Source organism: Melozone crissalis, unplaced genomic scaffold, assembly GCF_028551555.1.
Source record: "Melozone crissalis strain CALT ecotype California unplaced genomic scaffold, PUWL_Pcris_2 ptg000045l_1, whole genome shotgun sequence".
Taxonomy (NCBI): domain Eukaryota; kingdom Metazoa; phylum Chordata; class Aves; order Passeriformes; family Passerellidae; genus Melozone; species Melozone crissalis.
In genome coordinates this window covers 27277916-27303983 of record NW_026535823.1, presented here as the reverse complement: position 1 = coordinate 27303983, position 26068 = coordinate 27277916, and the positions used below count along the sequence as shown (strand labels likewise).

Here is a 26068-nt window from a genome sequence, read left to right as displayed (position 1 = left end):
ATTTAAAAGAAGATTTCAAAGTGTGCTCCTCTTTAGTCAGCAGATATGGTGGTTATGACATTAGAAAGTGGAGAGATAACCTAAACATATGGTACACAGTTAAGGAGAACAAATGCTGAACTGCTCTTAAATCTGTTCTTTTCCCACGTTTGTCATTTTCTTAGATGGCTTCAGTAACAGATGCCAGATTCAGGCAGAAGGATACTTCAGACCAAAATTTTGATTACATGTTCAAGCTCCTGATCATTGGCAACAGCAGTGTGGGTAAAACATCCTTCCTCTTCAGATACGCCGACGACACCTTCACTCCAGCCTTTGTGAGCACGGTGGGGATCGACTTCAAGGTGAAAACAGTTTACAGGAATGACAAGAGGGTGAAGCTGCAGATCTGGGTAAGTGCCAGCACTTTCAAAGATGCTTTATATTAATCCCAGCAGAGCTATGATGGTAAAGTGTGGCTTGTTTGGAAGTGGGTTTTTGGGTTGGTGTAGATTTTGGTTGTTCATACTTTGTGTATGGCTGGGCCTTTGTGTCCCTGCAGTAACCTGAGGGAGTTCTCTTTGTGTCTAGCTCACTCCTAATGTGGTCTGAGGAGCTGCTCTGCATTTGAGTGAACTCTACACACAACTCATACTATCATTTTATGGCCTCTACATGAGATATTTGTATCTTCCTGTAACTCATGTACCTGCTCAGCAGCCCATTTCTACCCAATTTCTGCCCCATCTTAAGAGCCTAATCTTCTAATTGCTCTACATACACCTGATTTGTAATTCTTTAATAATTGCATTTAAATGTCAAATTACTGTAATCACATCTGGGTTTTTTATTTATTGTGATGATCTTGAATAGTGAGAATCTAAAATGAGGTGTTTTTTTTGTACTACAACTACATGATTCACTTTATTTCTGTGTTGCTGGGTACAATGTAAAACAACTTATTTAATAAAAGATCCTTTTCATGTTGTAAAATCCTGACATTGAAACTAAGGTAGGTCACCTGATGTGAAATTGATTGAATTAATTTAGGGTTTTGGCAACAAAAATGTTTTTACTTCAGGCTCTATAAGCAACTAAAGATGATTTCCATTTAGTTGGTCTTTGTGAATTTTGGAACGTGAAATTTTCTAAGAATGTGTGTAAAAGTGAGACAGAAAACACCATAAAATATCAGGGTTTTTTTCAATGACACTGTGATTAAAGTGAATTAAGCAATAATCTTAATTAAATCTGTTAGAGGGCTTCTGGGCAAAAAGGGCTTTAATAACCTTAAACTTCTTTTGAAAAGAGATGTCAGGTGAATTCCTCACAGGGTGCAATCCATAGGACCTTTAATATTGGAGTTACAAACAACACTGTTGATTTAACATTTATTTTTTGATAAAAGGTACACCTAAGTGTTGAACAGTTTCCAGAGTAACTTGTGTTCTGTTCTTCTCTCTTTTTGCATGGATCCCTGACATGAGTCATGATTCAAGGACCTTAACAAAACCACTGTGTGCCTCTATCAAAACCACAGCATTTAAACATGTTTGTGTCCTGCCTGTCCTGAGATTATATTTGTCATTCAATGTGTTCTCCAGGGTACATGAAGTAATAGTGGGGTCCATTAGCATAAAAAAACTGTGGGTTCCTATGTGTGGGAAGAAAGAGCTTTCATACAATTGGTTTTTAAAACTATTTATAGCTGCTGTTGAGTTTCTGGGAGTGTGGGACTCTGTGGCACCATTAAACCCTTTGCTCTGACTTACAATTTTCCAGTTATGTTGACATTTTTTCAAATTATTTCTCCCTAAGCTTGGCATTAAGCCTTGTCTGAATCAGATTTAATGTGAAAATAAGTGAAGGAGAAGGTACAAGTGTTTGACTTAACCACTTCAAATATTTTTCTAAAACCCAGAGAAAAGCACTTCTAGGAACCTGTGATGTTCTCTTCTCCACAGACCCAGGGTTTTTCAGTTCAGGGTTGCTTGTGGAGCTCTGAAGTGAGCGCAGCTGTGACACACTGGAGGTGCTCAAGGGCTGTGCCAAATAACCTTGTCTGTGCTCTGCAATCTCAAGGTGAGAGGGGAGTTATTGCTGCTGTGCTGTGAACCAGAGGGATCCACCATCAGTGGGACTTCCTTTACACTGCCTGTTGCCTCTGTTGAACAGAAGAGCAGAATTTGGGTGCAGGACCCAAATTTTGTGTTGTCTTCAAGCTCAGAAGATTTCACGCTGCCTCAAGGGCCGAGCAGGTGCTGTAAAGGCTGACAGCTGTGTCTGTAAATGTCCCTGGCCTGACTCCTGGTTTTGTTTCTCCAGCACAAGTTGATGAGCATTTTAAAGCCAAAGATCTTGCCTTTGTGTTTGTGCTGAGTTTGAGGGAGTCTGTATTTTGTGAATCAGGGTTTGACAGGCTGTCACATGGAATGATCAGAAGAGTGCTCCTCTGTTGGATTGTGGTGTCATTCGTGGGCCTCTTGCTTTGTTGACATTAATGCCTCCATCACCCAAATTGATATTTTAATAATCAGTTGTGCTTGTGACTAAGCAGTCTGGGAAATGATCTGCTTTGAAAGGACTTGAAAGGAATATCTCTCTAGCTTGAGAGGAACAGGACATAGCAGAGATATTCATGATGTTTTTAAGGTAGAATGACAGCACTGCTGCTGCATGTGGAAACAGTAAAATGGTTCAGAGAGGGGTTTATGAAATAATTTTTGTTGGCTTTTTTCCCCTTTCTTTGAAGAACTCCAAGATCAGTTGACTGTGTTTTAATTTCAAATATTTTCTGTCTTGTTTAGAAATGGTAGTGTTATGCTAATAGAATAAATTAACTTTATTGAGAACATTTGTTTTGTAGTTGGATGAGACTTAGTAATTTAATATCTAATTAAAAACCTTTATTACATAAATATATTCATATATTATATAGATATTTACATATCTACATAAATATAATTTTTGAATTAGATTTTTTTTATGCCACTGCCATCTGTAATAATACTTTTATATAAAGCATCTTCCTTATGATTGGGTTGTAAGGAGCCAATTTATAATATCTCTCTGCATTTCTTGATCAATTTTGTATTCCCAGAGTTGCTAATTACTGTTTACTAGAGGAAAACTATTATATTTTCAGCTAGGTATGTTTTTTTATTATAAATAAATCTCAAAGGTAACATTATTATATTCTTAGCAAATGCAGACAGTTAATACTTAATGCAGAGTTCAGGTTGCCTAGCAGCTAGAGAGGGCCACTTTGTCCAGATCCACATGGAAGCAGGGTGAATGAATAAAAGTGATTTCAGTTTTAGGTAAGAGCAAGGTGAGATTTCTTTTTCTGCCTTGTGTGCATTTGTGTGGCTGTTGCTGGTGGGGAATAATGGTGTGAAAATGACAGCAGAACTCCAAATGAGCAACGTGGCCTCAGGGGGAGCTGCTGGGGGGGACAGCCTCTGGTCCTTGTGCTGGCCCAGGCTGGGTTCATTGCATGAACTCTTTGCACAGTATCATAAATTAACTGATAGAAAATCACTGGCAGGGTTCAGCCCCCAAACACCCAATACACACTTTGTGTGAGGAATTTGATTACATTTCCATTATATTTTTGTGCAGAACCTTACACAAAGGACTCTCAACATTGATGTGATTAATTATAAACATAACTAAATACAGGGTTTGGCAGCTGATGTTACAGTTGAAACTGCTTTCAACCCCCTTTGTAAAAACCAACAGAGATTAAATTTCACTTCAGGTTAAAAGGCAGGAAGGCTGTGATGCTCAGACAGAGGCAGCATATTTAGACTGCAGTAAGATTTTTCTTTTAAGGAGCTGTTTATCAGAATTAAACTGCTAGCATGAAGGTTTTTCCTTCTCATTAACAAAAATGTCTCTGTGGCTTAGCTGCTGAAACCTGTTGGGGTGTGAGATTAGCTTTAGTGGATGTCTGAAGCACGTGTTCCAGCTCTCAGGCACAGCTGGGGAGGGGGCACAAAGCAACATTGCTCTGGGTTTTCTTATTTTTAAATCAGAAATATGACAACTACTAATTATACTGAGTGGCAGTTACCACTACAAAACAGAAAAGTATAAACCAAAATAACCCCCCTGCTGTGTGGCTGTCCAGAAGGCAAATACACAGTGTTTTTAACAGCTTTTTGTATCAGACATTGCCTGGATGACAGGATCATCTTGTGCAGCTCTCAGGGAAGGGATTCAAAGCAGTAACACTGGCAACTGAGTTCCTTTTTTTTTTCCTTTTTTTTTTTTTTTTTCAGTTACAGGAGGTAAAATTAGAACACCATCGTATTTGATTGTAAATTTTAATGTTAATTGCGCACTTAACCAAAAGCTAATTATGCATTTCAGATGAGAGAATCATCTATTCCCAAGGCATCCTATTCCTGTCATGGTTTTGCTAAGTTCCTTGCAAGCACTGACTTTAGGCTTGAATGCTTGCACAAAACTTGTTTCTAAAAAAAGGGATAATAAGGTTCAGTAATTAAATGTATAGATGTGATAGTGATGGGTGTCTCTAAAGCACTAATGGGCCTGATTCTGCTTTCATGAACTCACAGTTGTGAAATCCTCTGATTTGCTGTTTAGATGAAGAACTAAAATGGAGAAATTCATGATAGTGAAAAGATCAGGTTGATCCTTGTGAGGGAGTCAAGGATTACATTTTATTTGCAGCATTAAGGACTTACTGGGTCCCAGGAATGCAAATCATTGTGGGTGAGTGGATGTAAAGCACTGCTTCTCATGCTAAAACACAATGCAGAATATTTCACTGGAGAAGAGATGCAGTAACAGTGTCTGTAATTCAATCCCAAGGTCTTGGTTATATCTCAAGTATTAACACTTGTGCTTTGAGAAGAACTTGGTGCTCATGCCACTCTGAATGGCTTTAAGATTAGAGTTGCAAGGGTGATCCGAAGGAGAGAAATAAAAACTTGACAAATAAGACAAAATGACTGATGGGTCAGTCACCCAGCTCACTGTTGAATTTATTGAACAGCCTAAGCTTGCTGAGCAGGGCATTGCTGTGTTTGCAGTCAGACAGTTGACATGGAGGGTTTAATTCTGTTTATAGTTAATCACCTCAATCTCATTGTTATCTCATTAGAACACTGCATTACAGTGAAGGCCAAATTCAACTTCAGCTATCCCTGCTGACAATACTGGATTTGCTCTCACTGCAGGTGTAGTATCTCTCTGTGCTCCCTCTTTGCAGAGTTGCTGTGCCCTTGGAGGCCTTGTTTTGTACATTTCAGTGAAATGAGACACGTTCAGAGGTACCAGGCTGTATCCAGGGGCAGTGTCGAGTGTGTGTTTGCTGATAAAGAGCTGTTGGTAGTTCAAAGGTTTGGACCTTTCCTAGAGAAAATAGACCAGTGCTGACTGTTTGTTCAGTAGGGTGAAAGCTGTACATGGGAAATTTCAAGGGAAATTATTTACTTGATGAGGTGAAGCAGTTAAGCTTTGAGAGAACAAATTAATTGCCAGCCTTCTAACGTTTTGCATTTAATGCTTTTTTACCAGAAATTCAGAATAGATATTTTGAAGTAATTTTATATAAGGTCTGAGACTCACGTGCCTCGAAACCCTTTCCTGTTGTCCTTGTCTCATCAGAATCACCCTTATTATGATTTTCTTTCACAAATTTATCTTCTGCATAATGACTAGGTATATTCTATATTTAAATATGCTGGGTGATCAGTTATGAGATAACACAGGGGGTGGAATTTGAGTTCTCATAGTGTTTGTCTCAAGTGAGCTTGTACTTAGTGTGTCACATTTGGTCAGATGAGAAAATACAACTACTGTGTTTACTCACATTTATAACTTTCATGAATTGTATTGTCTACTGCAGTGCCATGTTTATGCAACACTTGAGTACCTGAATGACTGATTTTATAGCTCAAAAAAGGGAATCCAAACCCCCAGAAATGTTTTTCAGGGGTGAGAAATTGTACCCTGTAGCACAGCTGGAGTACCTAGGAATTTAGCAGCATGTACTTTGTGATTTATTTTCTGTTGTCCAGCTGTTCAACATCATCCTGATTGATTAAACAGCATGAACTGAGCTCCCAGAGATAAGCACTAATTTTCTGTATTCTGTTGCACTGGAGGCATTGGACTCTGCAGACAGAAGGAAACATTTGTGAGAAGCACCAGAAACTGGACAAAAAAGCATCACATTCCTGCAGTGTGGAGAACTGGGAGGTTTATGGTTTGCTGGGTAGGTTTTCTCATTTGCAGAGCAATGTAATATTTACCTGGTGACACTGATCTCAACTCACATTTCTGGTGAGCTGTTCTGGCTGCCCAGCAAATAATGGGAGTGACAAAGTAGGGAACATAAATCCTGCTTGGGGTAAGATGTGTCTTCCAGTAGCAGCTTAGCACCTTGCATTTTTATGGCTGGGTCACTCCACTGCAGCCCAAAAGTGTACCCTAAGCATCCCAGTGTATCCTCCTCTGCTTCTGCCACACTCTGGGTTTGCAGCATTGCTGAGATGTTCCTCCATCAGAATGGAGCTGCCAGTCCCAAGTGTCCTGCTCGGCTCATGGCACCCTCTGCTTCTGTTGTGCACTTGCATCTTGCTTGAAAATTCCTCCAGTATTGCCAGTTCTGCTTTGCATCCATTTCTCTGCTAATCAAATACTCACTGCTTCACTACTAATTTGTGTTAGAAGCTGAAACAGGAGGTGGCAGGAGTGTTTGAAACTTGAGGGGAGCAGGTGTAAGTGCAGCAGATAAACACTGTGTTATGAGCTGCTGTGCTTCATTAACTCAAGTACCTTCATGTGATCTATGACTGAAGTGATTGAACTTTGTGTACTACTCAAAGAAGGCTCGATGGTGGTATTTTCTCAGCCAGATTCTGGCTGCTTTGTCTCTCTGACAAGCTCACCCAGACATCTGCAGCAGTGCTGGAGGGTGAAGCCACGGCGAGAGCGCGGCTGTGCTGAGGATCCGTGTGCGCACAGATGCTGCTGGTGCTGCCAGCTTTTACTGTCCCTCTGCTTTCCCTGCAGCCAGAGCAATAAAGCACAGCATGCAGGGGAGCTGTGCAGAGCGTGTTTACGAGGCAGAGCACTCACCCTACTGCTGGTTTGGCTTTTGCCTGTGCTTATTCCAAGGCTCACCTGCCGCTCCCCCTCGGCGCGTCCCTGGGTCGGCGCTGCCTCCCTGGCAGTTGTGAAGTTGCTGCGTGTTCAGTGCCATGGAAACTGGATCCTGCTCTGCTGCCTGCCAGCGGGCACCAAGCCTGCCCAGTTGTGAAAGGAGTGCTCCAAGTGCCAAAGTGTGCTAGACTGGCATGAGTCAGCTTTGAGAAGTCCAGGTGAAGTCCTTTACCGAGGACTGCGAGTCTTTTCTTTTGAGGGAAGAAAGAGAAATAACTCCCATCAAATGTGTTTTGGATTTTTTTTTTACTCTAAAAGGCTAAAAAATGTGTTTTCATTGGAATTACCACCAAGTGCTAAATTGCTTTCTTGCTCTGCAGTTTGACTTCATGCTGTACACACTTCTGTAAGGCTGGGCTACTTTTCCCATTGTTTCCTCTTTGTGTTGTGCACCCTGGCTTGCTCTTGGAGAGGCTAGAGGGCACCTTTGTAAGCACTTTTGCACTAACTGCAAGGTGAATTCTTGCAGAGTACTGTCATAACAATATTTAAAATTGTGGAGTTGTGTCTAAGAGTGAGTAAGTAGAGCTGGGGAAAAGTGAGGAATTCTTGTTTGCTTTTTACAGAAGAAATTCTCTGACTGTGATAAAGCACCCAGGTGCATCACTTAATTATATGGAATAGTAACACTGGAAATTTACAGCAAGCAAGGGTAATTAAGGAATGCATTTTTCAAGTCTTTTATGTACAAGAGTGGAGTGATGGACCATGATAACTTCTATGCCTCTGTTATCCTCTCCTGGCCCTCACTGGTTTGCAGAACCACCAGCACTGTGAGGGCTGGTACTGTGAGTGCAGTGTAGTGAAGTTTTCTGAAAGAAGGAAGGTTGTGCTCAGTGCAGCATGATGGGGCTTGCAGCAAGCCTGGCTTAGCTAAAACACAGCTTCAGCTGGTTCTGCTGTGCCCCCTCCACCTCTGGAGTCCTGTGCAGACAACTCCACTGTGCAGTGCTGATGTGTCCTGAAGGGAGCAAGAGAGTGCAGTGAAAACTGGGGCAAAACTTGTGTAGAACCAAAGCAGGACCATGACAAGAAAAACCCAGTGCCTGTAATGAATACATGAATTACAGTGCAAAACAGCACCAAGGAGCAGTGCTGGAAATGCTGGCTTAAAAGCAGCAAGGAGTGGTCCTGAGCAGCAATCCCAGAGGGGCTGGAGGGCTGGAATTGCTGTTGCAGAAGTGTCTGTGTGAACTCCACAGGTGGATTCCAGCCCTCCTGGGAGTGGCTGGTCTCTGAGCTTCCTCAGATGGAAGTGGATTTATATTTGGCAAATCTCTTCAGCCTGTTTTTACACACCCTTCCTCACCAAACCCCCTCTCTAGGTTGTTTTCCTAAGTGTGAGAGCAAAGCACAAAAGGGACTTGAATGGTTTGGCTGATTATGGGAACTCAGAGCTTCAGCTGAGCAGTATTTCTGTATTGATGCTCACTCTGACTGCTGTGGTATAATTATGCAACTGCTGCAAACCCATACCTGTTTAAGGTGCCTTATCCCAGCTAAAATGATCTTCTCTTTTAGAAGAATGACCTTCATATTGAAAACAGCCTGCAACAAGACTCACTACTGCAAAGATATTAAATGAGGTAAATCTGTGAGAACTGCTTAGTCCCTCTTGAATTTTTGGAGAATTGGAAGTGTAAGATTAGTAATTTCCTTCCAGTTGCACTGGTTAATGATTTTAGGGAAAAGCAAACTCTTGCAAGGGAAGAATCTGCATGAAGTCCTCCTCTGTGATGTACTTTCTACTGTTCTGAGTTGCACATGCCACAGTAGCATGTTCACAGCTGTGGCCATCATTCTGAGGTCTTGGAAATGCTTGAAATTACTTCAGTTTTTCTGCTAAAATTCTGATATAAATATGTATAGGAGCTACCTAGTGTTCAAGAGACTGCAAGAAATCTAAAGGGAACAAATTCAGTAAAAATACACCATTGTCATGGCAAAACTATGATTTCAGTAATCTTTCACCTAAATCTGGAAGTGGTCTTGGTCTACAGGATATTTACTGCTTTAACAGGAAATTTCACCTGAGTGAGTGGAACTTGCTGAGTCTGGCTGAAAGTTGGACACAGCACCTTTGCATCAGTGCAGCATCAGCTCAAAGTGATTTGTCAGTTCTCCCATCTGCAGAGGGGCTTTGGGAATGCTCCCTTGCCCACCTGGCTGGCAGACCAGCAAGCAGTTGTGTGTCAAAGCCTGATGTTGCTAAGTGATGGCAAAGTAGCCACCTGCCTTAGCATTTACAAACCCCAGTGCTCAAACAGAAGGAAATGAATAGCTTTATTTTCCATTCACTGCATGCAAGGTGTTTATTCACTCCGGTCCTGAAGGTATCGAACATATGCATCCCTTTTACTCCAGCTGGAATCTTCAGAATTTTCAAGTCCCTGGAATGGCAGCTGTTTATTCTGCCTGAGAATGCATCCTCCAAGTAATGTTGGATTGCCCTATAGCTGTGAGAGACACTGCAGTCAGTTTGATGATTAAAAAAATACAGACTTTAAAAAAACCAAACCAAAAACCCAGTACAAAACCAAACTGCTTTTTATCACCTAATACAAAGGCAGAGAAGAGGTGGTATTTTTTTAGTTGGTTATAATGTCAGAATCCATGCAATAGCCCTCTTTATCTTTTCTCTCCTTTTTGCTTTTTAAGCTATAGCCTATGTGGCCAAGAAAAATTGTAGCATTGATTTATTTTCTTACTATATTTTTTGTGAAAGAGGCTGAGAAGAAATACAGGTTATCCGATTTGGTAACTACTCTGGGACCGTTACCAGGAGATGGGAGAAGTAGGAGATCTTTCACTTCTTGTCTACTTATTTTACAGATATTAAAAAAAAAATTATAAAGGCTTAATTGCCCTCATGCCACAGGTGAGTCTGCTGTGTTCTGCTAAAATCTGTCTGCTCAATAAAGTACTTGTTCAAAATAATCTCTCAAAGGGAAATGCTGAGTGACTTTTGCAGCCATGACTCACTGGGTCTTCATTTTTTAAAATGAAAAGATTCCCAAGACATATTAGGATCTCATTTATTAAATTCTTGATTAATAACAACAAGAGTGTTAGTTTGATAGTGTGTCAAGGCTTGAGGGATTCAAATAACCAGTGTTCTCTCTTCAGAACAGAAAATAGTTCATTTTTTTCACTGAGAAGGATCTGGCAAAGACCCAGGTTTGGAGCTAGAGCCCCTCAGCTGAGAGAATGGAAGCTTTGCAGTAGTTGTCTCCCTGTGGGGTGCAGTTAGGAATCCAGCTCCCCAAAGGAATTGGTCTTCCCTTCATCCAGAGGATGTGGAGCACCTGTGTGTGTGCAGAAGGAGGATCAGGGGTTTTCAGGAATGAAATCTGTACTGACATCAGTGATTACTTCCTACTCCTAAAAAAATGAGCTCTTCCTGAGTTTTACAGTTCTGCCCAACACAGATTTGAATTTGAATTGGAGCAGTTTCTAGCAAGGCTTTCTGACCCCAGAGAAGCTCTCTTCCAGAGTCAGGAGTGTGTCCTGTGTAGAGAAGTCTCCTCTCTTGGGAATCTCGGTGCTTTGGTTCTGGGCTTTGGCAGTCCCAGAGTGTCACTCAGCTCCCACAGGCAGCTATAAAATCCTGTAAGTTTAGCTTTGCTCTTATGATTGATCTCTTCATTCACTCTGAGTAATGAATGGAACAGAAAATTGTGTTTCTTTGTTTTATTGAGTAATGAAAGGGAAAATTGTGCTTCCTTTTCTAAACAACCATTGCCAAAAATAGCAATTGCAAAAATACCTGACTATATTTTATCTGTCTCTTCTTCCTTACTATTATTTTACTACACTAAATGCAATCTTTTTTTTCCCCTTTTGGATTTCTTTCCATCTTTGTGCCCTGAAGCTGCAAACAGCAAATTTTATGAGTCATATAAATGTTCTGAGACATCAAATTAAGTACAAACTGGAGAATGAGTTCTCAAAAGGTTGTGAATGCTGCTGACGTCAATCTCAGATAGAAATAAGAAGGAAGATATGGCTGGCAGATCCTGTGTGCAGGACTGTAAGCACACTTATGCTAATTCTGTTGTTGGAGGAGAAATTGTGTTTTTATAAATGAAGGCGATAGTCCCAACTGAAGACTTAGCAGGCATTCATCTCAGTAACTCGATGATCTTGAGCTTTCATACTTTATGCTGAAATTTGCCTTCAGCAGATTCAAACAAAATTGCTTGGAAGTGACAAAAAAGAATGGCAGCATGCTTTCTGCTTTTTCAGCTTGTAATATAATTCAGTTTTCCAGTTCTGCTTCTGCAGAATTCCTCCTTCAAAGTGACATTGCAAAGTATGGGGTTTCTAATGAACAGAAGGCTGTGATGAACCTAGTTATGAGATTTTTCTTGATTGTCTCTGGCAGAGAGCAGAATTTTGAAAGTAGCAAGGAGTCATCAAAGTCAATATGTCTTATGAATTATTTTGATAACATGAAACATTTATCTTGCAGAAAGCTGCTAGTAATACTGTTTTTGAAGTTAAATGCATGCAGATTGCATATCCATATTGATGTGATGATACTATTGAAAGTTCCTATAGGTGCAGTGAGAGGAGTGCAAGAAATGACTAAAGGAAAGGGATGCTTGTTTTGTGGAAACTACAGGGAAGTTATTTGTTGCTAGCTTATCAGTGCAGAATGTTTTTATGTGTGGGCATGTTTTGCCTTTAATGAGTGCAGCAGTTCAAAACTGACAGATAACTGATGTGTTTGTTGACTACTTTATCCTACCTCCATTCAGATGGTTCCCTGGAAGCCTGCATCCAGTTGTTAATTGTTAGTGCTGCAGCGATCACTCTGATTCTAGGTGTGTTTTGACCAAAGGTATGTTTCCAGTGGTGAAATAGGAGTTAAGGATGTTTAGCCCTTTTTCCAAGCAAGCTGTCTTTTGGAGAGGATCTTACAGCAGCAGGTACAGTAGTGCCAGGTTCAGAGAGACCAAAGTGAATTGAAGTGAGCCCAGAGGTATTGAAGGAGCAAGGTAATGTGATTGCTGCTTAACTGGATCAGGGCAGCAGAGGAAATGCCTCCACCAGGTATCTGTATTGCTGTGCTCAGGTGCCTTCCTGATGCTGTGAAGAACTTTTGACAGATTTCTGTGGGAAGTCAGTTTTCAGACTGGTGGCACAGCAGGTATCTGGGTATGAAATATTGCAGCCAAGGCCAGTATGAAAATAAACAAGAAATATCCCTTCAAGTTTAGAGATTAAATACAGGCTGGATTTACCTGCAGGTAGCCAGCAGGAGCTCAGCAGGAAAGTAATGAAGTGGGACTGTCTGGCTGGGTACTCAGTGCAAAATGTGCTTTTGCTTTGATGCTGAGGAGAGTGCAGGGAAAGAAGTTCTGGCTCTTGAAGAGTGTGCACACTGTTCTGGGAATAGAAATAACAAAGGAGAGCAGCTCCAGGGGTTGGTGCTGCTGCCAGCTCAGGGGACACCAGAGTGAGCCTGTCTCAGGGCTCAGGCTTCAGTCACAGGCTCCTTCTGGAAGGGGGACCAAACTCCATCAATTTGCAGTCATTTTTCTGCCATAACTCCTTGGTCACTACTGAAAGGAAGAAGTAGGCAGTGATGGCAAATAATGTGGCTGAAAAGGTGTCAGCCACCAAGATAGGAGATAACATGTCTGAGGTATGTGCTGACAGTAGAATTCTAAGGCTTCTGACCAAAAATGGTCAGAAATCAACTGGAACTCAGTGTACAATTTCATCAGTGGGGAAGGGACCTGTGAGGGATGAGGTTCTTTAAGTTACACCTATAGGGTTAAGAAAAAGTTTTAAATTGAGAGTCTGTGGGGGATAAAAAATTGGGGAATTTGCCTGATTCTGAGTGGAGGAGGAAGAGAGGTTTTAGTGTTTCAGTTATAGGAATATTTTGGTAATGCAATGGTTGTCCACCACAAGCTGATATATTGCAGATTGGCTTCTAAGTTAGGAAAGTGTTTCCCCTGTTATGTTTTCATAATTATACTTCTCTGTGATTTTATATCTATTGCAGAAACATCCATTTCAGATTGCTGTTCAGATCAGAAGCTTCTACTGTTCAGGACAGGATGCTGAAACACTTCAGCTGCTAATCTGAGCTGGCATGGTGATTTCTTTACCCCATGGTGGTTCCTCTACCTCATGGTGAATGAGAACAGAGACAGAGAAGCATTTCTATTTCCTGAAGCTTCCTGTTTCTGATTAACCAGCCTAAAAATTAGTATCTGCTGAATTGATGCTTATCAGAATTCATAAACAACTCTTCTGCCTCCAACAGTGACACTCGATTATGTTTCTCACTCCTAAGCCTCTTAGAGGTTTAGCATTTATGAATCCTCTCTAATACTTTGCTTGACACATTTGGTTAGGCATATGACAGTGATCAGCTGAGAGAAAAACAAGTCATCTCATCAAGTACAAATTGAGGCTTCTGGGAAGGAGGGTGGAGAGGCAGGCTAAGGTTTCCTGCTGTTTGAAGTCAGAGTAGAACAGATTGTTAAAATAACTGTAATGCATTTAATATAAAAACAGACTATGTGTCCACTTCTCAGGCAGCTTCAGAAAGTCCACCACAGCTGCTTTTGTGAGCAGCTGGAGGAGGGAGGCTGAGGACTGGGTGACTGAGGAGAGGCGTTCAGCTCTCACCTGGTGCCTCAGGATGCTGAGCACACTGAGGGTGTGTATCTTACATTTGATATTGCTTCTGCAGCTAAACTGTGGGGTAAAACCCAGACCCAGGGCTCTGAAGGGCTGCCCCCCCAGTGCCTCTGCAGTGCAGAGTAGGTGACCCAGTGATGAGGAGGCAGCCCTGGTGCTGATTGGGGTGGTGGCTCCTGCAGCCCCTTGGTGCTCACTCACTCCTGACCCTCCTGCCCAGAGAAACTCAGCAGTGGCTGCAGAGGTGCTGCTCAGCCAGCCTGGGTAACCTCTCAGCAGTGGCTTCACAAGGCTCCTAAGCATTCCTGCAATGCCAATGATGTTAAGAAGTAGTTGGTATTGTAAGCAGGTGCTTCCAGCTCGGCATACCTCCACAATTTGACAGCAGCCAGATGTTTAACTAGGTGGAGTAAGCGGCGACTGAAAATGCCATCATCTAAATCTTGCAAATGGTACCACAGCTGAGCCTCTGGGTGTGCCTGGTGAATTGTGATTTCTCAGAGGTCCTGTTTGATCAGAGACTGAGCTCTTCCTTTAACCTGTGATTGGGTCCCACAGAGACAGCAGGTATTGTGATGCATCGCTAGTGACTAATTTCAACAAGTCACTTAATTGCTCCTTTGGAGCTACACGAGGCTGGTTGAAAATAGTTAAATGTTGGTGTTTTAGTGGAAATTGTCCTAATATTGCTGTGAAATGGAGCTGCAGAAAAAAGCTTCCTACAGCTGCACAGTCTTGCTTTGGTATACATTTCAGCCAGCATATGGTATGCATTTTAACTGAACACATGGAGAACTAATTTGATTTGAGTTGATTGATTTTGATTACTGGCATGAGGATATGCTAATGAGAAACAATCCAGCGTGTCTAAAAGATTGTTTAAATTTCTGGCACAGCTGATACATGTTTGTATCATATGCATGAAAAGTAGGGGAGAAAATGTTGTCTATTTGGAAATTTTTCTCAGTGGTTACTCTGTGGTGAACAGGAGGAGACACATTATTCTGATTGCAGCTTGACAACACATTCTTCTATCAGTACCAATTAGGACTGATTGAATATGTCTAGCTAGGACAGGTGAAGTTTTTGGATCAGGAAATGGGTAATACTGGTAGCTGTAACAAACCTCAAGCCATTTATCAACAAAACTGCTGTGGATCAGGAGGTGAATCTAAAAAGTTCTAGAAGGAGGTTGTTGACTAGAGATGTGTGAGGTCTAGGAGACCAGCTCAGACCAATGTCTTTGAAATTGGTTTATTAGTTTTCAATTTACTGGAGCCTGTTCAGTTTAGATGTTCGTGTACATGTTGCTTAGGGAGAAAAATCGTAATATCATAGTGGAGGATTTTCACAGAAGGTGGATTATTGGATGCAACATCTCAAACCTGAGGCTAAATACTTTTACTTGTAAGCATTCAGTTACAGATAGGAGCCTTGCTGTTGTTTTGTGTGGGTATGAAGTGCTGCTCTTTGAAAAGAAGCAGAACACCTTCCTTGATGTATTTATTCCTCCTGCACTCTCAGAAACTCACATCAACTTATGTAGATTGGGGTCCTGCAAATGCTGAATGAACATGCATCACTCTAAATATACAACTTAAAACAGTGGAGCTGGTTGTTCTACTCTTAGGAATATGGATTGGAATAAAAATCTTTCCAAGTGGTCAGTAAATGAAGCTGTCATAGCGAGTCAGTTGCTCTTGTTGTGGGAGACTTAGAATCACAGAGCTGGTGAGGTTGGAAAAGACCTCTGAGATGGAGTCCAGCTATTTACCCAGCACTGCCAAGCCCACCAGTAACTAATTTCCTCAGGTGCCACATCCACTTGCCTTTTAAACACCCCCAGAGATGGTGACTCCACCACTTCTGTGGACAGCCTGTTCCAGTGCCTTACCTCCCTTCAGTGAAAAAATTTTTCCCAATATCCAATTTAAACCTCTGCTTGTGCAACTTGAAGCTATTTTCCCTTATTCTGTCACTTTTTACCAGGGAACAGAGTCTGATCCCCACCTGGCTACAACCTCCTTTTAGGGAGTTGTGAGAGTGACAAGGTCCTCCTGGGTCTCCTTTTCTCCAGGCTGAGCAACCCCAGCTCCCTCAGCTGCTCCTCACTTGTGCTCCTTCCCCAGCTCCATTGCTCTTCTCCAGACATGACTGATATCCAAGCCCCAGAGTGATTTCCACCTAGCCAAAAATACCCACTTCATCAAGGAGCTATAAAATCTTATTTATATAAGAACATTAAATGATAATCCACCACATAGTAATTGATAGCAACTGATCTGAGTGACTTATGCAAATAATCACTATAGACACAGCTGCTGCAGGAGAGGAAAAGGAGTGGGATGCTTTACAGCCATCTCTGCATGATGTTTCTCACACAGGACTTGAGTAATCACACTGCCTCTGTGCAGCTACCAAGGTGAGCCATCTCAATAACATTTATTTGAGTAAACAGGAGCCTCCTGTATTAAACCTGAATTGGAGGAGGGGAGCTCTGCTTCTTTTCTCCCTGCTCTGAGGTTCTGCAGTGGGGTCAGACCTTCTGCGTAGGCACAAAACTACTGCTCAGGGAGAAGAGATTCACAGGTAAGATAAACACAGTGCCACAAATGTCAGAGCTGCAGTTGCTTTGTCCCAGAGCAGCTCCAAGGTGATCACAGTGCTTGCTGCACAGCTGGCAGTACTGCCAGTGAGGCTGCTTTGGGACTCTGGAGTTCTCTCCCCTTCAGGCACTGTGATGTGTGAGAGGAGGAGATGGCGCCCCTGAGAAGCACAAAGTCCCACTGACATGTGACATGTTGCTCTGTTGCTAAGTGGGGTGCTCTCCTTGGGTACACAACAACACAACCTGGCTTTTCTGCCTTTGCTGTATGCTGTGCAGGAGTGGTTCATGGGATGTGAGCACAGTTGCTAAGATCAGGAAAAGCTTTGCTGGTATTTAAACTGCTCCTGTCAAGCAGCAGGATGGTATCTCCTCCTGGATGTAGCAGGTGACAGCCTTGATGTGTCCATGAGGCAGTTTTTATAGGATATTTGGAAGGTATAGCTTCTCAGTTAACACCTGTCTTCATACAGGTGGGTAAGCAGATGGGCAGTAAAGGCAAATGAACTATACTCTATATGTGAACCTGGCAAACCTAATTCTTTGTGGCCAAAACAATCTGTATTTCAATGTAATAATAATATTACCTCCAATCTGTATTTCAGTATGAATGAATAGCTACCTCCAGGCTGGTGTTTCTTTTCTTTTTGCTTTTTTTCCTTTTTCTCTTATATATTAACTCTTCGTTCCTTAATAAGAACACTAGCTAGTCCTGGAATGGCTTTGTCATACTGTGTCTATAGATTTCTGTCTCTTACATGCCCCCAAACTTCACCTCTTCTCTGCAAGGACAGTTGGGATAGAAGAAGATCCTTGGCACTGGAAGTGGTTAGAAGTAATCCATGGAGTGGGAAGGTATTTATGTAACTGGGAGGAAAATCCTTGCTGGCCAAAGTCAGTGAAGAGAGAAATGTTCTCACAAAGACTCAGTGGGACTCCTAAAAGGCCTTGCCATGTGCCCTTGTCTCCCCTGCTTCAGCACCCTGTGCTGAGCTTTCTCTCCTCATTTTCTGAGCTGCCCATCCAGCACTGTCCATCTGGAGTGACAGGAGCCTGCCCTGTGATTGGCAGGGTTTGTCACTGCTGAGCAAGTGAGGAAATGGAAGAGCAGCTGCTAATCTCAGCTGAGCTCAGACAAACCCAAAAAACCTCAGCTCCTTCAGCAGTGTACCTGGGAGCAAAATCTGGACCAGATGCTCTCTCTGAAGTTACATTGGAAAACTGTGCCCAGAAATTATTTCATTTTCAGATTGTGGGAACTATAATGAATTATGAATAGCAAGTTGGTGACTCCTGTGAACAAAGAAATTCTGAAAAGTCCTGTGCTGGTTTATTGCAGCTTCCCACACAAGAGGATGAATGAGTTTGCAGCAGGGAAGGTACAGGTCTGTGTTAAAGTATTCAATTTTGTGTTGAAAACACAAAGCTGGAAGGAACAATAGTATCCTGGTAACTTGTGATCCTAATCTTCCTTACAAGATTGTAAAACTGTTTACCCTGGCAGTATCAAGTTAATATAGCACATTCTTTCTGAATTTCTTGTTTTCCCTTTTATTACAACAATGTGTTTGCAAACTCTCTGATGTTATAAACTGCTATTTGAAACCCTGCGATCCCATTCAGTAAAGCAAAGATGCTAATTAAAAGTATTTTTACTATTGTACCTAGTTGATTTTTTCCTTCAGTTATTAGTTTTCTTTGTCTTAACAATCCTATTAACACTTGAGAATTCTGACCTAAGCACAGTCTAATTGGGACACAATGTGAAGCCTGTGATTGTGTTTCTCTCCTCATTAGAATATTTCATTAATTATATTTTCATCAGTTCCTCCTGGAATCTGAGTATGTTTGCAAAGTGGCTTTTCAGTGACCATGTGGATATAGAGGTGATGACAATTCTGCTTTTCCAGAGTGTGGATACAGTTCTCAGTGCAGCCTGTGCACTAAAATCTGCATTACCATGCTGTGCAATTGTCCAACATTCAGATTATGGCACAAGCTGCCAAATAGAGAAGCTCCAAGAGGAGGATGCTGCTGCCTGCTAGAAACCTCTGTCACACAGCAACAAATCCTGACCTGAGTGTCTTGCCTGCATGAACCAAATGCATCTTTGTCTTTGAATGTCTTAAGCTTTATCATATTTTGTCATTAATTTGTGGCCGCTGAGTTTGGCCAAACCTCTGGAAGTGACAGAAGTGACTGCACAATGATGTAAAAACCAATCAAGCAAAAACCCCAACAACCAAAAAAAAACCCCAACCCACCAGCAGATGGAGAGGTCTGTGATTACCAAAATAACTAATTGAGGTGTTTTCCTCTTTTAAAAACTTGATTAGTGAAATGGGTACAAGTCCTAGACCTAGTGAGATCAGCCAGAGTTCTTTGGTCTCACTGTGTGACAAGGATAATATCACTTTATCATCTGCAGAGTCTGAGTACCTTGGGAATTGCAGATTTAGAGAGTCATTCAGGCTTGAAGGAGGGACTGCCTGAAGACCTGCTGCTCTCTGTCGCAGATGAGCAGACCTGTCCCCTGCCCAGGGAAGCTGCTTGTTTTGCCTTTTCTGAAACAAGCCTTGTAACATCCTGGGATGATTGTTGTGCTTAACCAAATACAGCTCATCTTTCCAACGGTTTATGATCAGCCAGCCTTCCCATCATCTTATTTTGCTCTTCTTTTGGCTCACTTCATCTTGTCCCTTGTTCCTCAACCATGACATGTTACAAGGTGTCTCCTTCCCTGAAGTGACAGATCCATTCCCTCCAGAAAAGTCCCAGACTATTTCTAGTTTCATCCTTCTCATTTTCTTTCATGGGCACAGAGATCAACCTCTCTGTTTGCCAGGTGCACTTTGAATATCTGCTATTTTTCTTCTTGCCACACTAAAATGCCACCTCTTCCCTTTCTGAAGAGCAGAGCATGGATGTGGCACTGAAGCCAGCGTGGATGTGAGGTGGTTCCTGCAGCTCATGTCAATAAGATGTTTTGAAAGAGGGGGCCTGTGTGGAGGTTGGTTATGTTTGCATCTCATTTCAGGAGATAGACTGCAGCTCCCCTGCTCACTAATTAAAAGGAGGTAAACATGTTGCCTGTTCTTATCTAAGAATTTTTATATAACATTTGCTGCCTGTTGATGTAACTGCCCTAGTGAATGCAGGGTGATTTGATGTATCATTAGTGATGTGGAAGGACACTATGAGATTAGAACAGAGTGTTTATTCTTTATCATCTGATACTTATTGCCTGTTTGACTCCAGGAAGAGTACATAACATGGATGAAACTTTGCTGCATATTTACTTTTGTGTTACTTAATGAAGACAACTAGAATCCAGGAAATTTTTAGTCACTAAGCATCAGGAAGACTGGCAGAAAGAACTGATTAAAAGTTGCAAAAACCCCATGTTGAGGGTTAGATTTTAGGATTCCCTTTGGCTGGAGAGGTTGGAAATGTGCTCTGATGTTATCACACAGTTTGCTAAAAAGGCCTGGCTGAGGTTGAGAGTTATGGGGGCTCTCAGTTTGTCCTGGTAGGACAGGGATGAAATCTTCTGCTTCCCCTCCAGGCATGAAGAACTAGCAAAAGAACACATCTAAACAGTTTTGGATATTATTGTGGCTTTTTCAACTGACTTGGAAGATGTAAAGAAAAGCTGTGGTCAAGGGAAATTACTTCCATTGGGAAAAATAGATGGAGAAAGTAGACCTTGGTGCCATGTGAAGAGAGACTTGTTTTTTCCTTTCAGTTCTTTGTATTAATTTTATTAGTACTTTCAATGGGGATACATTTTGTTCTCTGCACTCTGTTCTTGTGACAGTGGTGTCTGTGATATGAGCATAGCAATGAAACAGCAACTGCTCCCTGAAGGAGCAGGAATCATTCTCCTCTGCAGAACGGGCAGAGACTGTCACTGCCTGAATCTTGGGATAAAGCATCAGGGTAAGCTCCAGACAGCCAACACCAAAGCTTCCCCTGCTGCTCTGAAGCCTCCAAAATGGTGTTGAGTTATAATTCTTTGATGTCAGAATAAGGCAAAATAGCAGCAGGCAGAAAGCGCATTTAATTCAATTGTAGTTTCATAACGTTTTGAAGCAGTTATGCTGTTGCTGAAGTCGTGTCCCCTTTAGTGAAAATGTCTTTAGCTCACTGGCAGATCTAATTCTGCTCACTTATGCTTTGCTCCGAAGTTTGCTTTTGCACTTTCATTCCAGAGAAGTGATTTGGGCAGGGGTGGGACAAAAACAAAGTCCTGAGAGCCCTTTCTTTATCTCAGTCACAGTAAATAACGTGTGCTGCTCCAAACATCGACTTGTTGCACCTTCTCCAGACACATCACTCAGCTGCACATGAAAGCAGAGCACAGTCTGCCCAGAGGTTACTGCTTGCTAGGGAGGCTGCTTTCATTTGATAAATATTTCAGTGTGTGTTTTTCCCAGTGTAACACTACTAATTCACTCCTAAGCTGGGAAGTGTTTCCAGAAGTGCGAGGTAATGGAGTGTAGATCAGCTCCCTTTGCTGAGCTGAGCCAGGGGTCCAGAGAGTCTGATTTCAATTTTCTGCTGGCAGAGGGCCTGGGTGATTTAGGAAGCAGCATAATGCATGAACTTGTGCTTGTATTGTGCCTGATACTGTGATTGCTTCAATTACAGATTGGTTGATAGACCTTTGCTTGCTTGGGGTAATGCTATGCAGTTTCCCTGTTTTATCAAGCTGTATTAATACAAAATTGCTAGAATATAATGAAGACTGATGCCCCCATGTTTTTGTTGATCTGTAAAGCATTGTACACATTTAGTGTTCTGTACAAATATGATCTCATGCTGTCTCTGTTGCTTATAGACTTTTTATTAGCTTTAAATAAGACAATTTGGAGTTGTCATTAACAGCTTTTTGACAGACTCCTTTCCTTGGGTTGAGGTTTGTGTTTTGAGAAACAGATCACATGGAAAAAGCTGTGTCTTGTGTTGCTCTTATGTAGACATTTTATCTCATTTGAGGGGAATCAGGACCCCTGCATATGCAGGATTCTTTGCTGGATGAGGTCGCTGGATGCAGACAGGACTTTGCAATTCTACAGGACTTATTTTATATCAATCCCCAAATTTGGGCTGAGCTGAGTGGTCCTGTTAAGTAAAAGCAGCAGCCTGTGCTTGGGAGCCTGACCAAAGCCCCGTGGTGTGCCTGGCTGGGGACAGGTGAACCTGAAGGCATGGAGCAGCATATTGCATTTTTATAATGCCAGCACCACGTTTTCTTCAGCTGGGAAATCTGCTGTCATTTTCCTCTGTCTTTCTGAAAAGGTGAACATGAAGATGTGCTTGCATCAGGAAGGTTTGAGCCCCTCAGGCCCTTGATGTGTCCACTGGCCAAAGGCAGTTTGGGGCTTAGCAAGAGCAGGGAGGTGGTGATGAACTGGTCAGTAAAAATAAAACAGTAAAACCAGCAAAACATCACGTGTGTGTTGAGGAATATTTGCTCATGGCTCTCTTTCCAAATGGGAAAGAGAAAGGAGCATCACAAGGGTGGGTGAACTTTAAAACAGTGCTCAGAAGAACCTCACACCTAGAAATGCATCAGCTGTAACCACTTCTGCCCCGAGGTGCTTCCTGGCTGCCTTGGGAGCCACCTGCAGCTGCTGCACAACAAAATTCTCTTTCAACATCTTATCTGTGTGGTTATAACAGAAAGCATCACGGTAAATGGTAGAAGATTATTTTCTTTGTCTTGTGCTATTACTGAGCATCATCACACGTGTACTGTTGTGACTGACAAAGCACTTCAATTCTAAGCTTCTATTTTAAGATGCTTAGGACTACTCCAAAATAGCTGTTGTTTAGCTGAAAGTCTTCCTTTATATTCTTAGCAGAGATGTGGGTTTACTTGGAGAGTTTCAAATTCCATTTGATTTTTTTTTTACATTTATTGTGAATTTAAACATGTCACCAATATATCAAATCTATTTATTACATTGCTTTTCAAAGTATGTGCACATTTCTGTCAAACAAAAACACATGAGAGAGAGGAATCTATGTTTTTGTTAGTTCTATCATTTAGAAAATGTATTTCAAACTCCATTGAAGTAAGATATGCACTTTTTTATTTTCCTTTTTATTTACCTTCTGGTTTATGTGGTTCAGATTGCTCTTGGGTTTTGTTGTCTTTAAGCTTTCATTCTACCTTCTTGAGTGCTAGAACTTTCTTTATATTTTTGTTTAATGCTCACCTGAATACAGCAATGGGTCTTTTTTCCTCATCTAGGAGGTAATAATTGAAAAATTGCCTAATCTACTCTAAATTTCCACCAAATAATGAAAAATTACATACTAGGATTTTAAAGACCTTAAAAGAATATTATATTTTCTTTTTATTGGCATGTTGTTGTTAATATAAATTAAGCTTGATTATTTTATTTTTGCCTTGCTGCTGCCCTTCAAATTAAAGCACACATTCTTGACTCATGGTTGTAATTCAGTTTGGTATTTTAATCTCAAAAATATCATGGACAGCTTCCCAGAATTTCTGAGCACTTTATCTTAGAATTGATCCTCTTGACATAATATCTCTGGGGGGTTCTTGTGAAGTCTGGGGCTTGGATTTAGCCTTAATCCACTCCTAAATAAGATGAAATGTTCCCTGGATAAGAAGAACCAGCCCTCAGAGGGATGCTCCTAGCAGAGTACCAGTTTTTTTAAGTTTGGACTTGCAACAGGTATTTCAGCACAAAGACCTTGATTTCCCTAAATAATTGCTGTGGTGATGTTCACAGGAGTCCCAGGACAAGGGAAGAGATGAGAATCTTGACCCCATGATTCAGAAGGCTGATTTATTATTTTATGATATATATTATATAAAAACAAAATGATATATTAAAAAGGATATATATTATATCCTTTCTACTAAAAGAATAGAAAGGATTTCATCAGAAGACTAGCAAGGAAAGGAAAGGAATGATCATAAAATCTTGTGACTGCTCACAGCCTCGACACAGGTGGCTGTCATTGGTCATCAAGTAAAAACAATTTCACATGCTGGATAGACAATTCTCCAAATCCCATTCCAAAGCAGCAAAACATGGAGAAGCTGAAGCTGGTGTGCATGGCTGGGGACAGGTGAACCTGGAGGCCTTTTCTCCTGAGAAGCTGAAGCTTCTCATCTTCTCAGGAGAAAAGATCCTAATGAAAGGATTTTTCATAAAATATGTCTGTGACAAATTGCTTTGTAAATGAGTAAAGGCAGGGCTTGCCCAAGGCTGGGCACAGCTGTGGGTACCGCTGTGATGTCCATCTGTGGGCACCGTGGCACTGTCCATCCTCGGGTACCACAGCAATGTCCATCCCTGGGTGCTGCTGCAATGTCCATCTGTCACAGACATCTTTTCATTAAAATCCTTTCTTAGGATTTTTTCCTGCTGAAGTTGAGAAGTTTCAGCAAAAATGTAAACAATGGTTATCTGCTGCTGTGGAATGCAACAGGTGGATCTGTGATTGGTCTCCTGTGGATGTTTGGATTTGCTGACCACTCATGGAAGAGCTGGGTCTCCCTCTCTACCAGGATGCGGATCTTTGTTATTCATTCTTTTCTATTCTTAGCTTAGCTAGCCTTCTGAGAACTTTTCTCTCTATTTCTTTTTTGTATAGTCATAATGTTATATATATATATCATAAAATAATAAATCAAGCCTTCTGAACATAGATTCAACATTCTTGTCTCTCTCTCATCCTGAAACCCTTGTGACCACCGTCACATCCATCCCCAGGTACCACCGCAGGGATGTCCATGGCTGGGTACTGTGGCGCTGTCCATGCCTGAGTACCGTGGTGATGTCCATCCCTGGGTACCGTGGCACTGTCCATGCCCGGGTACTGTCGCCATGTCCATCCCCAGGTACTGTGGTGATGTCCATCCCTGGGTACCACAGCACTGTCCATGCCCGGGTACCGTGGCCATGTCCATCCCTGGGTACCGTGGCACTGTCCATCCCAGGATACCACAGCAATGTCCATCCCTGGGTACTGCGGCGCTGTCCATCCCTGGGTACTGTGGTGATGTCCATCCCTGGGTATCACGGCACTGTCTATCCCTGGGTACCATGGCCATGTCCATCCCTGGGTATCGTGGCACTGTCCATCCCCGGGTACCATGGCCATGTCCATCCCTGGGCACTGTGGTGATGTCCATCCCTGGGTATCACGGCACTGTCTATCCCTGGGTACCATGACCATGTCCATCCCTGGGTACTGTGGTGATGTCCATCCCTGGGTATCACGGCACTGTCTATCCCTGGGTACCATGGCCATGTCCATCCCTGGGTATAGTGGCACTGTCCATCCCTGGGTACCATGGCCATGTCCATCCCTGGGTATCGTGGCACTGTCCATCCCCGGGTACCATGGCCATGTCCATCCCTGGGTATCGTGGCACTGTCCATCCCCGGGTACCATGGCCATGTCCATCCCTGGGTATCGTGGCACTGTCCATCCCTGGGTACCGTGGCCATGTCCATCCCTGGGTACCACAGCACTGTCCATCCCCGCGGCCAGGTGGCTCCGCAGAGCCCCGGCACTGCCCCTGCCGTGCTGGTTTCCATGGCACTGCATCCAGCAGGAACGGGCTCCGGGCGCTCTGCCTGGGGCTCCTTCAGCTGCTCTGAACAGGGATTTGCTCCGTTCGCCTGCGTGCTCTGGAGGGGAGGCAGCCCCACAGCACTGCGGTGCTCATTCCCTTCACAGCTCCTTGTTCCTCCCGAGATCAGAGAGCCAGGAGATGGATCCAGGCGGGTTTGTGCGGCACATGGCTGCCTCCTCACAGGCTGTGCACTTGTGCTTTTGGCAGCCAGTTCTCCCTTAGCGCGGAGCTGTGCCCACCCGCCGGGCCCGGGGCTGCAGCACATCAATCCCTGCCCTGCAGGACCTGTTGGGATGTCCAGCCTGGCTCCTGCTCGGGAGTGAGTGCTGCTTCTGAAGTGCTCCAGCTGTGATTAATTTAGCAGCTTCTCAACAGCAGCTAATTAATAATGCTTATGGTGGCTAACCCTGCTCAGACAGCTGTGTGCTGTACAGCTGTTCTTAACAGAATTAAGGGATGTATGTGGGAAAACTAAAAAGATCTAGCAAAACTGGCAGCATATTCCATAATAATAATGCATCCACTTACTCTGGGATCTCAGCCTCTTCGATGTTTTTGGTTTGTTTTTTTTTTAAATATCAGCGATGGTTTTATCACTTGTCCACAGTGGATGGGGCTTTCAGATGTATCATATGCCTCTTGAACTTTGCTGTTTATTTGGAGCTAAAGAAATGGGATTTGAAGTAGGCAAGTGGTGTGGATGCTACAGATTTTTATCACTGCCATTTCTTTATTTTTCTATCAAGGTAGCTGGATCGGAAAGAATCAACAATATGAGACTGATCTTCATGTTAGTTCCTAGTAATAAAAAATAAAGACTTTTAAATTCTATGAGATTTAAGAAATGTGCCCAATGAACTTAAGCTTTGTGTAGATCTCTTTATGTGATTTCACTTTTGCAGCTGCTGTCTTTTAAACACTTTAACAGAAAAACTCAGCCTGCAAAATGATGAGAAGAGCAGATAAGGTTCTTAGGCAAGTCAGTCCTGTTCCAGTCCTCC

The 26068-nt window shown here is 42.4% G+C and overlaps 1 protein-coding gene across 2 annotated transcripts in view; it reads left to right on the top strand.

The window, feature by feature from the left end:
- RAB3B (RAB3B, member RAS oncogene family) overlaps positions 1-26068 on the top strand; it is a 51488-nt gene that overhangs the window by 9966 nt on the left and 15454 nt on the right. For both annotated transcript variants that reach the window (XM_054285682.1, XM_054285681.1), the window contains one exon: positions 165-392. In XM_054285682.1, the coding sequence (XP_054141657.1) occupies positions 165-392 (228 nt within the window). The remainder of the gene's footprint in view (positions 1-164; positions 393-26068) is intronic.